Raw genomic sequence first — 16,215 nt, 5'->3', positions numbered from 1 at the left:
CAGACAAGAGACATCTCAGTTCACAGAAGGAATGGGGTATGGGAAGCACCTCAGAAGGGACCCTCCCTAGTTTTCTGGAAAGTAAAAGGAAAGGAGGGGAGAAATACTTTCATACGTGCAAGATTCTGTTAATGTAACCTTACCATAAAGGTAGTGTTAGTACTCATGGTTTTGGTTTTCTGTCTGGAGTACCTCGAAGGGCTGACATCAGTCTTGCAAGTCTAAAAGCACTTTCCCCCTCCCTGTCCTTACTTTCCAGAGGACTAGGAAGGGTCCCTTCTGAAATCCACTTTCTCCACTCCCATCCCTCTGTTGGACTCAGATTTCATTCATCAGACCATTGACAAGGCTGGTTCTCTTCCTCCTGCCTCCCAAGGTTATTCTCACAGCCCATTACATTACGGCACCCTCCAGAAGTATGGATTTCAGCTTCTGAAATTCCCAGTCAGAATATCCCCTGCAGAGAATCTTCAAAGTTGAAATCTACACATCAGGAGGGTGTTCTGGATGGATGCAACAGCAGGGATGAGCAACATTGGAGTGGTTGGGAAATGTAAATCACAACCTTCCAGAAATCCACAATAGGTTGTCCAGTGATGTCATTGGACAGGGAAGGGCTGGATTTTTAATGTTCCTTTTTGGGGTGGGTGGGATTAAGGGTGGGAATGAGAGTGAGGGGAAAACCGTTCTTATTCTTACCATTAATTCACCACAGCAACATGCAAAAGGGAGACTGAAATTGGCAATGATGGCAATTTGGTGCCATTTGCACTTTGGAGAAAGGCTTAGAGGCTGGAATGGATTAGTAAGCTCTAGAGGATGGAGCGAGGAGACAGAAAGAAAAAATGTGGTGTAACAGGCAGAAAAGGACTAACAGAGTAGAGTCAAGTGGGGGGTGCAACTGGTTCAGAATGCGGTGGTGTGGGCAGTTTCAGCATCCCAGGATATGCTTATATAAAACTGGTTCCCAGAAAGCTTCCAGGTGTGATTCAAGGTGCTGGTTAAAACCTATGAAGCCCTATTTGGCATAAGGCCAGGCTATCTGCAGGACCACCTGTCTCCAACTGTTTCCACTTGCCCCACCAGAACTAATGGAGGGGAGGAGTATGCTCCAGGTCACTTCTATTGTGCAATGCCATCTTGCTAGACCCACCAGTTGTGTCTTCTCCATTGCAGTGCCTGCTGTGTGGAACAGCTAGTCCCCTAGGCATCTGGGCCAGGTAGTTAAGTAAGTTCTGCTGGTTGATCATTTTATTTTAGTTATTTATTTTACTTTTTTCCTGTTGCACGTTGTCCAACCTCAGACATTTGTTACTGGATTGTTGGTTTAATTTTACTATTTTGGTTTTAACTCTTATATACTGCCCAGTCATTGCTATGAGATGGGCGGCCATATAAATTGTTTAAATAAGTAAATAAATGCAGACAAAGAGAATAAGGAAACCAAAAAATATGAAGAGCAAATACATGTAACGTACTCTGAAGATATACCAGACTACAAATCCTATCATCTTCCAAATGACCATTGGTTGTGCTGTTTGATTACCATTGCTCAAAGTTTCTTAATTTGGCTTTCTGCCCTAAGCAGAGTGCTGCATTCAACAGCCTAAATGTCCTTCCCAATTCTACGATTCTGCCTGTGGAGAGCATACAGTTGGAGAAGACTGACAGAAAACAAGGGGTGAAATGTTTGAAAATGAATATCACATGGAAAGAGAATCCAAGAAATACACAGTTTTGAATTATAACACTTCAGAGATCAAAACCAAGCTGGAGAACTGATTCGAGAATACCTGTCCTCATATCCATTGTCATCCCAAGACAACAGCTATGGAGATCGAGAGTTGTCAGATACATCAACCATGGGTTCATGGACTGTATAAGGGTGAATCAAGGCCACACTTATGGGACATTCCCTAAACAGCAGTGTGCCTGCTCCCAGTGATCCATGGTGACTGCATCTGGCTTTCACATATATAAATGTGCAAGTGAGGTCCCTATTAAATCAACATTTATCCTGGCATGGAGAAGCTTGTAAAACATGACTGTAATGGATTTAGAATAACTTTTTTTTTTTTTTTGATGCCTTCAAGTCATTGTTGACTCCTGGCAACTGCCTGGACTAGTCCCTGCAGTTTTCTTGCCAAGACTTCAGAAGTGGTTTGCCATGGCCTCCTTTCTAGGGGTGAGAGGGTGTGAATGGCCAAGGGTCAGCCAGCTGGCTTTGTGCCCAAGATGGGACTAGAACTCGCGGTCTCCTGGTTTCTAGCCTGGTGCCTTAATCACTACACCAACTGGCTCCCGAGAATACCTTCATAGTAGCATCAAAAATGTAGTTCTACGTAGAAGGCCCAGGAAGTACAGTTCTACTACTTCCATGAATGTACATGTCTGTGAGTGCATGAGGGTGCATGGATTGAAGTCCATCTGTACACTCCCAGTGGAGACTTGTCTTACATGTTTAGTTGGTAGTATCATGAAAGATCTCATCTATTTTTTGAACATAGTGTAGAAGTAGAAGACATATAAACAAAGTACAAGTCTGCTACCGAACACCTTCTTCCTAAACCTTTAAAACTCATGTTCCCATGTGCTAAAGAAGGCACCATCCTACTCCAACAACCAACTTCTCATGCCTTTCCAACTGTGTGGCCCATTGAGCTGCATTCATATTACAAGTCTTCCACTGAACAGTGGTTACTTGGAATACAAATTATGGTCTAATCTTTAAAAGAAATCATCTCTGGGCAAGCTTCTCTTGAAGAAAAAAAAAATGCTTGATATCTCAGTGGTCTTCCTGAAGTTAAAACAAAAACCAAGAACCTTCAGACTGCAGGGGAATGGTATTGCATGCATAAATATTATAGGAAGGGGAAAAAAAAGTTGGCAGACATTCCTGCATATAAAATCCCCATATCTGAGAGAAGATCATAAGCCTTCTCTCTTACTTGCTATTTTTTTTTTTTTTTTACATGGAGGTCCCTCTTTTGTATAAAGGAGAATTCTGCCAAGTGAACCCCTATCTAGCTGTAGTCTGTTTAAGTCCAATACTGTAGACCAGTGTTGTCCAAACTTGGCCACTTTAAGATGAGTGGACTTCAACTCCCAGAATTCCCCAGCCAGCCATGCTGGCTGGGGAATTCTGGGAGTTGAAGTCCACTTATCTTAAAGTGGCCAAGTTTGGACAACACTGCTGTAGACCATAGCCCTAAAATGATATATGTAAAAGCTCACCGAACTTTACTACTGATGTATTTGACAGTAGAGCTGAGAGAAATGGATGTAGGGTTGCATATGAACCCCTATATGTAGATCATACAACATTTGGAGAAATTTTTGGAGATTTGGGGAAGGCTGGTTTGAATCCTGCTCTGTTTCCTTGACAGCCTCACAACTGGGGGGCCAAAGCTGCATGCGGAGCCCATATATTTATGAAGGAAAATTTTGGGACAAAAAAATGTGTCTATGTAAACCAGCCTATGCTGTTATTTCTTATGACTCAAACCCAGCATTGGCAATCTAAATTGAGAGAGTACCCACAGGCTAACCAACCAACTTCACATTCACTTGGATAAATAACACTATGATTTCAAGTTTTAATTCAATTTGTCAAAAAGCATGGTCTTTGCGCTGACTTTTTTTTAGAAAACAAATCATAAAGATGGTACAGGGATAAACCTTGAAAACAGCTGTAAGAAGAAAAGTGTGTGTGTGTATATGTAAAAGTGTTTGTGTGCATGATTAATAATGTAATAGTGGAGCTGAAACTGACAGTCTTTTATTTCAAATGAAAGCCTGCTATATATTTTGTCTATGAAGTCAGATATTTATGCAAAATATCCTCTTACATTGTTATAATTCAACTACATTGGCTTTAATGCTCTGAAGTCACCCTGAAGTCCTAAGCCAATGTTAAAGAACGAAAAAATTGGGAGGGAGGGAGGAAGGAGGGAGGGAGGGAGGGAGGGAGGAAGGAAGGAAGGAAGGAGGGAGGGAGGGAGGGAGGAAGGAAGGAAGGAAGGAAGGAAGGAAGGAAGGAAGGAGGGAGGGGGAGGGAGGGAAGGAAGGAAGGAAGGAAGGAAGGAAGGAGGGAGGGAGGGAGGGAGGGAGGGAGGAAGGAAGGAGGAGGGAGGAGGGAGGGAGGGAGGGAGGGAGGAAGAGGGAGGGAGGGAGGGAGGGGGGAAGGAAGGAAGGGAGGGAGGGAGGGAGGGAGGGAGGAAGGAAGGAAGGAAGGGAGGGAGGGAGGGAGGGAGGGAGGAAGGAAGGGAGGAAGGACGGGGGGAGTGAGGGAGGGAGGGGGGAAGGAAGGAAGGAAGGAAGGAAGGAGGGAGGAGGGAGGGAGGAAGGGAGGGAGGGAGGGAGGAAGGAAGGAAGGAAGGAGGGAGGGAGGGAGGGAGGGAGGAAGGAAGGAAGGAAGGAAGGAGGGAGGGAGGGAGGGAGGAAGGAAGGAAGGAAGGAAGGAAGGAAGGAAGGAGGGAGGGAGGGAGGGAGGGAGGAAGGAAGGAAGGAAGGAAGGAAGGAGGGAGGGAGGGAGGGAGGGAGGGAGGAAGGAAGGAAGGAAGGAGGGAGGGAGGGAGGGAGGGAGGGAGGGAGGAAGGGAGGGAGGAAGGAGGGAGGGAGGGAGGAGGAAGGGAGGGAGGGAGGGAGGAAGGAAGGAAGGAGGAGGGAGGGAGGAAGGAAGGAGGGAGGGAGGGAGGAAGGAAGGAAGGAAGGAAGGAAGGAAGGAGGGAGGGAGGGAGGGAGGGAGGGAGGAAGGAAGGAAGGAAGGAGGGAGGGAGGGAGGGAGGAAGGAAGGAAGGAAGGAAGGAAGGAAGGAAGGAGGGAGGGAGGGAGGGAGGGAGGGAGGGAGGAAGGAAGGAAGGAAGGAAGGAAGGAGGGAGGGAGGGAGGGAGGGAGGGAGGGAGGGGAAAACCACCCTTCCTCATATCTGCCCCAATGTTCAAAATAGGGAAATACAACGCACTGGCCATGCCTCTTCAAACAAGCACCTCCTTACAGTTTGAGAAACATGTCTTTAGAAAAATAAACAGGGGTAAGTTATTAAAACCAACTCCAGACCCTGTTATAAATATCATAGTTAATGACTCACCAAGCCACTAAATAGTGGATCATCTCCAGATAAAGAGCCCCTGTTAGATGAGTTTCCCTCTTTCTTTTCTTATAATGATCCTCCACTCCAGATGGTGGAAACTGAACTCAGTCCCCCGCCTCATTTGGACTCCTTGGTGCCCTTTGTCTTACCTCGACACACTGGCCTCTGGTCGCTCCAGGCAGCTTTCATCCCACTCAGCTTCTTGCAGGTTATGCTTTTGGAGCCTTGCAAATCATAGCCTTCACTGCAGGTGAACTGGACACTGGATCCTAACCTGGAATGCAGGAAGGAAGACAGTTACGGACCTGGACTCTAGTTTCATGGAAAGGTTTGGGAGGCTCTGTTCAGTTTGCTCATTTGTTTTCTGTTACTGGGAACTCCTAGGGTATGGAATTCCCTGCCTAGAGGTGATGACGACGAAATAATAATAATAATAATAATAATAATAATAATAATAATAATAATAATAATTACTATCTTTGCTTTCTTTTATTATGATTGGTCACCCAGTCAGCCAGATGCTTAGACTGGATTTGGCATTTTTATCCACCTATCGAGTCCTTCCCAGGTCCTCGGGAAGGACTCGATAGGTAGATAAAAATCCCAAATCCAGTCTAAACATCTGGCTGGGTGACCAACCATAATAATAACAAAAATAATGCCAATAGTAATAGGTCCTTTGGGTGCAATCCCAAAGCATCTGGAGCACCATTTGAATACTATCGCCATTGGCAAAATCACTATCAGTCGATTGCAAAAGGCAGCTTCGCTTGGAACAGCTTCTATCCTGCGACGATCCCTTTAACACCCTCAAACAGCCACATCTGCCTATCCCAGGTCCTTGGGAAGGTCTCGATAAGTGGATAAAAATGTCAAATCCAGTCTAAACATCTGGCTGACTGTGCGACCAACAATAATAATAATTTATTAAGTTTGTATGCTGCCTGACTCTGAATGACTCTGGGTGGAGTTTACCTTGGTTCCCTCCATTACCTTTCTGCTGGTAAGTAGAATCATTTCATTATCAATGGGAAAGTTGGGCTGGTTGCTAGATCATGTTTAAGGTAGTTCAATGTGAATTATTTTACTGATGGTGATTTTAACCTTTTTTTAAAAAATCATTTATTACTTTTACTGTTAGCTGCCTTAAGCACCATCGATAAGTGCAACAAAAATTCAACACCTACATATATACACACATTCAATCCCTCTAGCCATTTTTAGCATCTTACAGCTCCACGACATCACAGTGTTCAAGATGTGTAACAACAGACAATGTAAAATATTTCACAGATCCAGTGCGTTTTTTTCCCATTCTCCCCTGACCGAACCCTGAATTTCAAAACACACCAGACGGGTAGATCTCGCAACACTTCCAGAACATGCAGAGGAACATGCTTGGAAATGTTGCTACGTAAAACGAAGGCACATATAACTGTTCTGACTCAAGAGCTCTACAAGGAACTTACAAACCATTATGGGATGCACGGGGGTGGGGGGTGGGGAACAGTTTCTCTCTAAAGGCTCTTGGTCTTTTAACAGAACTAAAAATGAATAGGGGACTCCTGCAGATGTCCAAGTGATGCTCTAGAGCAGTGTTTTTTAAACTTGGCGACTTTAAGATGTGTGGACTTCAGTTCCCAGAATTCCACAGCCAGCATGTCCACAAAGTTGCCAAGTTAAAAAACAAACCAAAACAAAGCAAAAACACTGTTGTAGACAGTGCACACACTGAGATCAATTTCTTACAAAACATGCAATTTGCACCTCAGCTGTACAATTTAGAATGGAGGGATTACGAAGAGACAAGTGGGTTATCCTGTATTGACACCCTGCATTTTCCTAGATATTCAGACTTCATCCAATGATCCCTTTAAGCATCTTCTATGGTTAATCATATTCACAGATGTGTTTATTGTTATCCCATCATGTTGTTATAATATAGTGTAAAGGCCACTGCAATATTTATGGGGTTTATAAAAGTAAGTTTTGGAGGTTTCCAAGACTCATTTCTATACAGAGCTTACATATTGGCGCTGCTAAATCTGCAGCAAATATTAGTATAACATCTCTGGGCGTGATGGCTTGGTGGTTCGGCTCACCATATCTCTTTTTCTAGTTTATTGGAGATAAGGCTTTACACAGAGATGCAAGTGGGAGAAACTCCTGGCTGATGTTTTGGAAGCACCACTGGGCTAGGTGGACCAGTGGCCTGAATTCCACATCCACAGCGGCATATGATCCACGTAGCAAAAGGATTTTGGGCTCTGTGTTTCTTCAAATTCTTCTAGGGAGTATGTTTCTCCTCTTTGCCCCATTCCATCCCACACCGGGCAAGATTATTCCTTTGGTCCCAGCCCTGATTTCACGGAGAGTGGGAAAAAATGGATATGCACTTCTAGCAAAAAGAAAAAAAAAAGTGAACTACAGAGAAGTAAAATTAAATATCGATCTGCACTCTGACTCACCCCCAGCCCTGCCTTGGTGACGTGCATAATGCAAAGAGACTGATCTGCTTCTGATGCACAAAAGGCGAGAGGTGACAGAGTGATGGTTGGTTGTGGTTTTTGAGCATTAATGTATGACTCTGTTTCACCCAAAGGCACTGCATTCGAAGGGATACATATGCTCTGATTGGATCTGCAGTTGCTCAGTTCCCAGGAGCAAAGTAGACATTTGGCAAGGCAGCCATCAACTGATCAACATGAGTACATGAACTACCCAACCACGAATGCTTGTCCCATGAGAGTCACAAATAAAGCTTTAACCACACATAAAGAGGCTTGTGACACCCTAAAGATTAACAGATTAAGTGTTTGGGGATCTCTGTCCACTTCACCAAATCCAAGACATGGGCTTTGTGTAATTTGTGTGATAACAAATGGGTTATTGTTCAGTGGCAATATACACACACACACACAAAAGATGATCACAACTACAGATCTTAAAAATAATCTGTGATTATCAAGGATTAAACTATGAGGGAGATGCGGGTTCAAATCCACTTTCAGCCCTTCCACTGAGGGATCAACAGGACAAAGAAGTTCCTCAAAAGATCCATGTGATGTGTAAAAGCTTTGTGCAAATAACAATTTGCAAGCAACCTTCATTCAACGGAATGTCTTAGCTCCTAGCTGCTCTCTTCTTTTCTTTCTCTTAAAAACACTCTGATTATTTGGAGCAGAAAATAATTTGGCCTGGCCAAAGAACATACAACTTTTCCCAGTGCTGATGGAAAGGTAGGAAGGGCTATCCCACATACATAGGGAAGACTATTAGGGGCATCAGCCTACTAAGTTGGCTTTTATTTTCTCATTTTAAAGCAAATATGTGTTAAACTATGATGGGTACCATTACTGTTTCATATGTCTCCCATCCTAAATTGTGTCCATTTTGCCCCTTAACACCCCCCCCCCCACCGTGGTGAAAAATAGCCCTATTTGTGGGGTTGGATCTTTTTAAAAGGGATGAAATTGGTATTTTATGACTCTACAAGTCTTAAGGCGCTCATTTTGCTCTTAATCTCCTCAAAATAACAATAATAAAAATATTTCGACTCCCAACAATCCAGAGCACTCAAAAAATCACAGGTAATCCATCCCAGAATCAGATGGTAAATTAGCAGTGGATGGGACATGCCACACAGCTGATGGAAGGCCAACATTCCTTTAGCAAATCTGCCTTCTCATCTTCTGATGCTCTTGCAAGATGAATGGACTCTAACAGCCCACTGATCATATCATTCCAAAGCTGATGTAGACCTAATGGTGTTAGACCATAAGATGCTCATACTGACACAGCCGGTCAGGACTGTTAGACTTATAACTTTATGATGGATTCCTGCAATGTGAACCCAGGTTTGAGTCGCTATCTTAAACATGCCATCTTGGAAGTTAAATGCAGCTGAGATCAACCAGTTTTGTTTTCTAACAAACAGAACTGAAATTGCATGGTAAAACCTTCAATCCCCTTTGGAAAAAGGTAAAAAGAGCCATCTGTTTTGTCATGAAATATGTTGCAAATAAAAAGAATCTCTGCTTGAAAATACTGAGGAATCACATCTTAATCTGAAAAAACATTTGATCTTTGGATACCTGAATCATTATTTCAGAAATCCACCTAAAAGCTACCCCTTACTGAATCTTTCAATTGTCTGTCTGTCTGTCTCTCTCTCTCTCTCTTTCTTCCTCCCTTCCCTTCCCTTCCCTTCCCTTCCCTTCCCTTCCCTTCCCTTCCCTTCCCTTCCCTTCCCTTCCCTTCCCTTCCCTTCCCTTCCCTTCCCTTCCCTTCCCTTCCCTCCCTCTTTCTTTCTTTCTTTCTTTCTTTCTTTCTTTCTTTCTTTCTTTCTTTCTTTCTTTCTTTCTTTCTTTCTTTCTTATTCATATATTCCCTGTACCTTTTGTGCAGGGAACTGTTCTAAAAAAATATCATTCAGGGAGAACACACAGAGACACAAGAGGATATTATGACATCAGAACTGTGTATCATAGGCAGGCTGTTTATTTCTTAAGAACATAAAAGCCCTGCTGATTAAATCAAAGCTTCAGGATGCCAGCATCCTGTTTTTGACAATGGACATCCAGCTGCTTCTGTGAAAAGCTTGGAACAGGGCACTGTGCCTGTAGCCTTCATTAATCATCCCCACGCCTTCACCAACAGGTATCTGATGGAATCGTCAACTATTTCTAATAATACAGGTTCAATTTAAGTGGTGCTCACTGACAAACACTATGGATAGTTCATGGATTTGTCCAACCCCCCCTTCTAAATCTTATTGCCAACCTTCACACCTGTGTTGGCTGGAAAGTATGAGGGCTGTAGCTCACTGTGTAAGCAGGATACCACACTGGGGAAAGGTGGGCTGACTCTTTCAAAAAGCTATCCCTGCCTTTGTGGCAGCAAATTCCAAACCTGAAAATCAGAGAAGAGCTTTCTAGGATCTCGCCTGAATATACTGGGCGTAGTCAGTTATGGAGATGCCATCAAGTTGAGTTTGACTCCTGCTGAATGTATGGAGAAACGCTTGCTGATTTGACTTGTTCTTGATAATCTTATTACTCTTCCAAAGGTATTTACAAATACAGTTCTCTACTACTGTGACTTGCATAAAGACTGGAGAAGATAAGGAGAAAGAGGGAAGCAAAACTAGAACTTGAGGAATGGAAAAGAAAGAAAAAGAGATGCTTACCTGAAATCGTTGCCTATTCTTTTGCCCCGATCTGGAATCCCAGGGTCTGGACACATGTTATGTCCCTGGGATGCACCAACCTGTGTTACTACAAAGCAAAAAAACAGCATATACAGAGGTAGAATAGAAGACAAAGAATGCATATCATCTCAGTGTTGGTGATGCAAAGAAAATGGAAAATTACAAGTTGGAATGCACTGAGTAAACATCACCTCTTCCCCTATTCCCTCCCCTCAAAACATCTGCCGAGGAGTGTTCATTAAGCTGGTACACTGCAGATGCATTAGATTACAGCTGGTTTGGGATTATGGGAGTTGTAGTCCAACACATCTCAGAAGGCTGAATTATGGACTACATGAACTATCAAAGCACCCCAGCTTCGTAATAGTATTACAACCCTTGATGAAAATTCAATTCCCGTTCACTCATCCCCACCTCTCACGTGTAAGCCACTGAAGCAGACACCTCAAAATTTTCTTCCATTTCACAAAACATTGCCCAAATTGAAGACTTGTTCCCAAAGCCAGCTTGTAAAAATAACACCTGAATACAGAATTTTATGCAAATTCCATTATCCACCATCTGGCTGATGTTAATGAAAGGCAATAAGTTAAATAAAAAGCAGTGGAAGATGACGATCAAGGTGTGTAGGGAGATGACAGGAGAAGAGGACAGAAGCCAGTTGGGTTCAAAGTTGGTGATTTAGTTTCATTGTTCAGAACCTGAAGAGGAGTAACCTTTTCCATTAGCAGAGGGAAAAGAAGGATCAAACAGTGCCAAGAGTTCCATGCCACCCATCAAACATCAGAACTTCCAGAACTATTCTAAAATGGTATGTATTAACTAGGATGAGATGAGATCTGAATAAAAGTGGGTTGATTTCAATTGCATTTCAGTTTTTAAAGCATCCAACAAAGAAAATGATAAAAATGTGTTTATTTTATTTTGTTCTGCTTTTCCCTGCCCTTTCTGCCATGGCCTGGTTGAAAAATACGTGGCATAATTTTCTAGGTGAGCAGATTGACAAAGGGAAATATGGAAGTACACAGCACAGACTCCAAAGCCAAAGAGAACATGGAAACATCTATGAACATGACTTATTCCCACGATGACTAATCTACATGAATAATGCATCCATGTCTTTAAGACTGGAGGTGTCAACAGCAATTACTGAATGGTGAAAAATGAGTCTTTCCCTAAAGACAACTTTATTTCACAATGACTTGGGGCAACTGAATCCCCCTTAAGGAAGCAGGTATCAAATTCAGGCAGGATCTCTTTAGAAGAGGACCCCACATCATAATGCCTGAAAGGATGGAATCAGGACCTCTTACAGAGAAACTGAGACCACCAAGCTTATGAGCCACTGCCTGGTTTCTAACTCTAATGGTCTCTGTGATGGTTTTCTTATTGCCAGTCTCACAAAATTCTACAGGCTTAGTTACTGCTTTCTGTCCCTAGCGAAAAAGGATCAAGAACACATCCATTGATTACATTGCACTTTGAGGGATATGTGTAATAATACTGGATGTATGCCTAGGAAAGAAGTGTGTAGTCATTCAAGGAACACTGCAGTATTTATCCCCATATTTGTGTAAAGCCCTTTTTTCCCCTTACACATTAGATGCACTGATGACTACATGGCTACAGAGAAAGCTATATATATATATATATTTTCAAATAATAAAGAAATATTGGATCACAATATTTCTGCTTTATCACAGTATTTTTGCTGCATCTCCATTCACAGCCAGTTGGAGGAGTAACCTTCTAGGTCACCCACCTGCCTACCCATCTTTTGATTTCTGTCTTGAGATGGAAATCTATTATTTCAACATGAAGGACCACAGAATGGTGCTCAGAACAATTCCTGCATATGTGTCCACGGAATATTTCCACATTAAAATTGCCAAGTACTACAACAAACTAAACAACGCCTTATGAACCACAATTATTATAAGCACAGCACCTTCTCTCTTATAGAAATCATGCCGATCACTAACCCACTAAATATTTTCTGACAATTGTTGCAGGAGTGAGCATGCAGACACCCACCGCTATATAGTCACCCCCCAAATGGAGACTCCCCCGTGTTAAGTTCTGATTAATAAGAGACGTTAAAGAACACTCCTGTTATTTTTTCCCATTAACTGCACTGCACGTTATGGGGAATGTAATTATGAAGCAAAAAGTACAGAACATGAAATTCTTGACAAACTGAACCTGGGGACCCAGAAATGGGGCTGAGGAGCAAGATAGTATAGACATTGTCTATTTTTCAGGTGCATTTTTACCTTTATTTAATCAACAATTAAAAATGCTAGGTTACCAAATTCAACAATATTGACATTGGCTTATTATAATCATACATACACTTGAATCTGGGAATGAAAACATATCTAAGAATAACAGATCAGTATAAGCAGTACAGAAGATTTAGAGAACTCCACTTTGGTTATAGTCTTTTTCTCTGATCATTATGGGGTGGGGGCATTTAACCATTCTGGCCAGTTGTAGGGCGAATTCCAACTGAGTTGGCTGCCCACTTCCAGGGTCCATGGATGAATTAAATAAATATTTACAGACTTTCCATTGTTACTGTAATTTTGCTATTCTCTACCTATCTAGTTTGCATGAACTGCAGTAGTACTGGAGGTGGGGCTGGGGAGGGCAGAAAATAGAAGCATGGAGTTCATGCATCTTCGTGGGTCCTTCACATTCAAGTAGGCCCTATTTTTCACTCAGTAAGGTTGGAGCTAGCAATCTTGGTCTCTTGAGACTCAAAACCAGGAGCCAGTATTTGAATCCAAAAACTCTGTCATGACAACTGCAGATTCAGTGTTGCTGTCACTAAACTCACCTCAAAGAAGGAAAACAGATGGGATCTTAATCATTAGCAGTAAGAAGCATCTTGCAAAGGAAGAACAAGTTAACATATCTTCACTTTTTTTTTTTTAATAATTAAGACTTTAAAAATGTAGACTCTGATCATGGCTAAGTTATCAATGCACGTGGAGATGAAATTGAACCTTTCCTTCCCTTGCTGTGGAATTAAGGAACCTCCATTTTCTGAAGCTACTTTATGCACATGAGATGAAATTAATCCACCTCCCTTGAACTTCCATTTTTTGGAAATGTCCTCCCAATGCCAATGCTAACTTCAGAGAATAAACAGAGAAGCAAAGGGATGCAAACTTGGTTGAAACTTGCTGCCATCATCATAATTATCAGTCCTTTCCTATGCTGGTTCTTTGTATTTTTTTTTTTAAAAGCATGTTAAATGCAGTTGCAACAATCACAACACCTCTTGTTTGGGGAAATAGCATATTAGGGAGAATTTCTAGAGTTCATCACTAAGAAGCAAAAGAAGGAAAACATCGGTCTCCCATCTAGTAGAGAGGATGTACAGAAGGAGGGTCACCAGGCAGCCCAAATTCTACTGATCCAGGTAGTTTTTAAAACCACATTTTCTTGCTGCATATAAGGTGTATGGTCTGCAAAGTTGACACCCCTACTAGATGGATGTCAGCAGGCTTCGCCCACAACATATCCGACTGCGGATCCTCACTAACCCAAATCCCACCAAAAATAAGCTGTGCTTTTATTATGTTTGATATCGTCTCCCTCCTTCATGGTAGATATAATTTGAAAATTCTTGCTGGCAACGCTCGCAAAGATGTACTGGTACAATGAATGACACAATGGTACAAGAAAATAATTGACCCCCATATTCATTAAAGAGAAAGGCTTGGGAAAACAGTTGTTCAGTATGACGGAGTACCAGATGAATGAAGAGGTATTTAAAGAACAGGTCTGTTAAGTTGGCCCTCCAGATAAGATTATGTGGATATCAAGGAGAAAGGGTCTTTAGAAGCAAGAGTGCTTTTATTTAGTTATTCATTTATTCCTCTTAGAAAAACTTAAATAAGCAATACAAATTTGTACTTGCATTTAAATGCAACTAATTAAGGTTTCATTGTCTGATGCAATAATTTACTTCAGATACCACACAAACCTTTGCCAACTACCTTCCCACCACACATAAACTTCATAAAAGAAGTTTCATTGATCTGGTTTTTTTATGGAGGCTATTTCAGATTTTTTTTTTAATTCAACTAAAAGATAAATAAGTTCCTCATTGTTTGGAGAGGCAGCATTTTCATCTAAAAGAAAATAAATCTCATTTTAAACAGATTGCCTTTGACCCATTATTATTACCGACATTCTTGCTTTTTAAATGTCTGGCAGAGATACAGCAAAACACTTTGAAAAGTCAAAGGGACAAGTTACTAACAAACAGAATATTTCTGCCCAGAAACAAGACAGTTTCCTTGATGAAGTATAGCAAAGCTTTGTATTCACCCTTAAAAAAAAAAAAAAAGAATTACAGGACTTGTAGAATTAATCCTACCAAGACAAGATACAGAACCATATAGAAACACAATTAATACTACCAAAATAAGCAGATTCAGACTAAGTGTAGCATCACCACAATAGACACTCTCACACTGTCTATGAAATATGTGGGAGAATGTAGAAAACTTGTGACCATTCCAAAGTATTTTACTTTCCAAAGTAAAACATATATATATATATATATGTTAAAAAAGCAAAATAAAAACCAACAATAATATTCTGCCATTTCCTATACTTCAGGTAAGACTCCCCTCTCTGAAAGAACTTGGAGATTATTCACAGCATGCTAAATCAATTCACACATACATACAGAGGATGAGAAATCCCACAGAATGGAAGGAAGGGTTTGGAGTACAATTTTAATGGTGACCCAATGCCCACATTTCTTCTGAAAGTGACTCTTTTGAGTTTGACATTCTCTGCCCAGAATACATGAGACCATATGGAACTGCCCTTTCTAAGAAAGAAAGAAAGAAAGAAAGAAAGAAAGAAAGAAAGAAAGAAAGAAAGAAAGAAAGAAAGAAAGAAAGAAAGAAAGAAAGAAAGGAAGGAAGGAAGGAAGGAAGGAAGGAAGGAAGGAAGGAAGGAAGGAAGGAAGGAAGGAAGGAAGGAAGGAAGGAAGGAAGGAAGGAAGGAAGGAAGGAAGGAAGGAAGGAAGGGGCAAAAATGAATTGATTCCTCCCCTACCCAAGACTTGTACATGTCCTGTCTACTGAAAACAGGCATCATAACCAAGGCGATTCAGTAGCTCCAAGAAAAAAAATGTCATTCCTTTACAGAAAAAGGATCCCACTGAACATAGAATTTTATTAGGCAGCATTTGTCATCCTGGAAGTTCTTGCAGGTACCACAACAGTCTAATCAGCTGCATCTTACCTAAAAAAATTGCTTCCAGTAGACATTTGCAAGCTTTAGGCTAATGCTCAGTTAGCGTTATTACAACACAGACTCAGGTTTTCCTCCTCCTGGTGGAGGAAACACAATATATTAACCAGCATCAATACGGCATTTCCCAGATTCATATGAAATTATAGCTTATTGCAAACTGTGACCAGGTGTTTTACATTTCCTTTATTTTCTTGTGAAGGAAGGAGGAGGAGAATACACATGAATCTGGGTCCTCTATGTTCAACATATCCTGATCTTTTGCTCTGTCTGAAATGAAACTTCGTATGATATCACAGGAATGATCACATATCTAATAGGACTAATGCCAGGGGATTTAGAATCCTTGTCCTCAGCAGCTGCAAATCCACAATGCCATCTTACTTGATCAATTTCTGCTGTTTTAAAAATGACTTGTTGGGGATAAAAGGTATGTCATTTTCTAAGGAACAACATTCTTTCCCAGCAGTGGCATCGGAGGCATCTGTATAATTTTCTGTGCAATTAAATGACATATTGTATCTGTGCGTGCCTGTGTGTGCATGCATGACTGCGTGCACGGGGCTGCAATGGTCTGCATTGGTGGGCTGCAATGCTCCAGTCTGGGTCATGCGATGAAGAGGGAGGAGGCTTA

At 41.6% G+C, this 16,215-nt stretch overlaps 1 protein-coding gene across 1 annotated transcript in view; it reads right to left on the bottom strand.

The window, feature by feature from the left end:
- The window catches only part of CSMD2 (CUB and Sushi multiple domains 2), a 611,879-nt gene that overhangs the window by 261,031 nt on the left and 334,633 nt on the right, over positions 1–16,215 (bottom strand). Inside the window, exons 8-9 of the mRNA XM_088153370.1 lie at positions 10,281–10,368; positions 5,242–5,366 (exon numbers count right to left, since the gene is read on the bottom strand). Of these exons, the coding sequence (XP_088009496.1) occupies positions 5,242–5,366; positions 10,281–10,368 (213 nt within the window). The remainder of the gene's footprint in view (positions 1–5,241; positions 5,367–10,280; positions 10,369–16,215) is intronic.

This window comes from Python bivittatus, unplaced genomic scaffold (genome assembly GCF_059951505.1).
Source record: "Python bivittatus isolate LINGU-HERP-01145 unplaced genomic scaffold, Pbiv_v1 ctg000040_np1212, whole genome shotgun sequence".
NCBI lineage: Eukaryota > Metazoa > Chordata > Lepidosauria > Squamata > Pythonidae > Python > Python bivittatus.
Note: the sequence above shows the minus strand (reverse complement) of the source record. Positions and strands in the feature narration are given on the sequence as shown.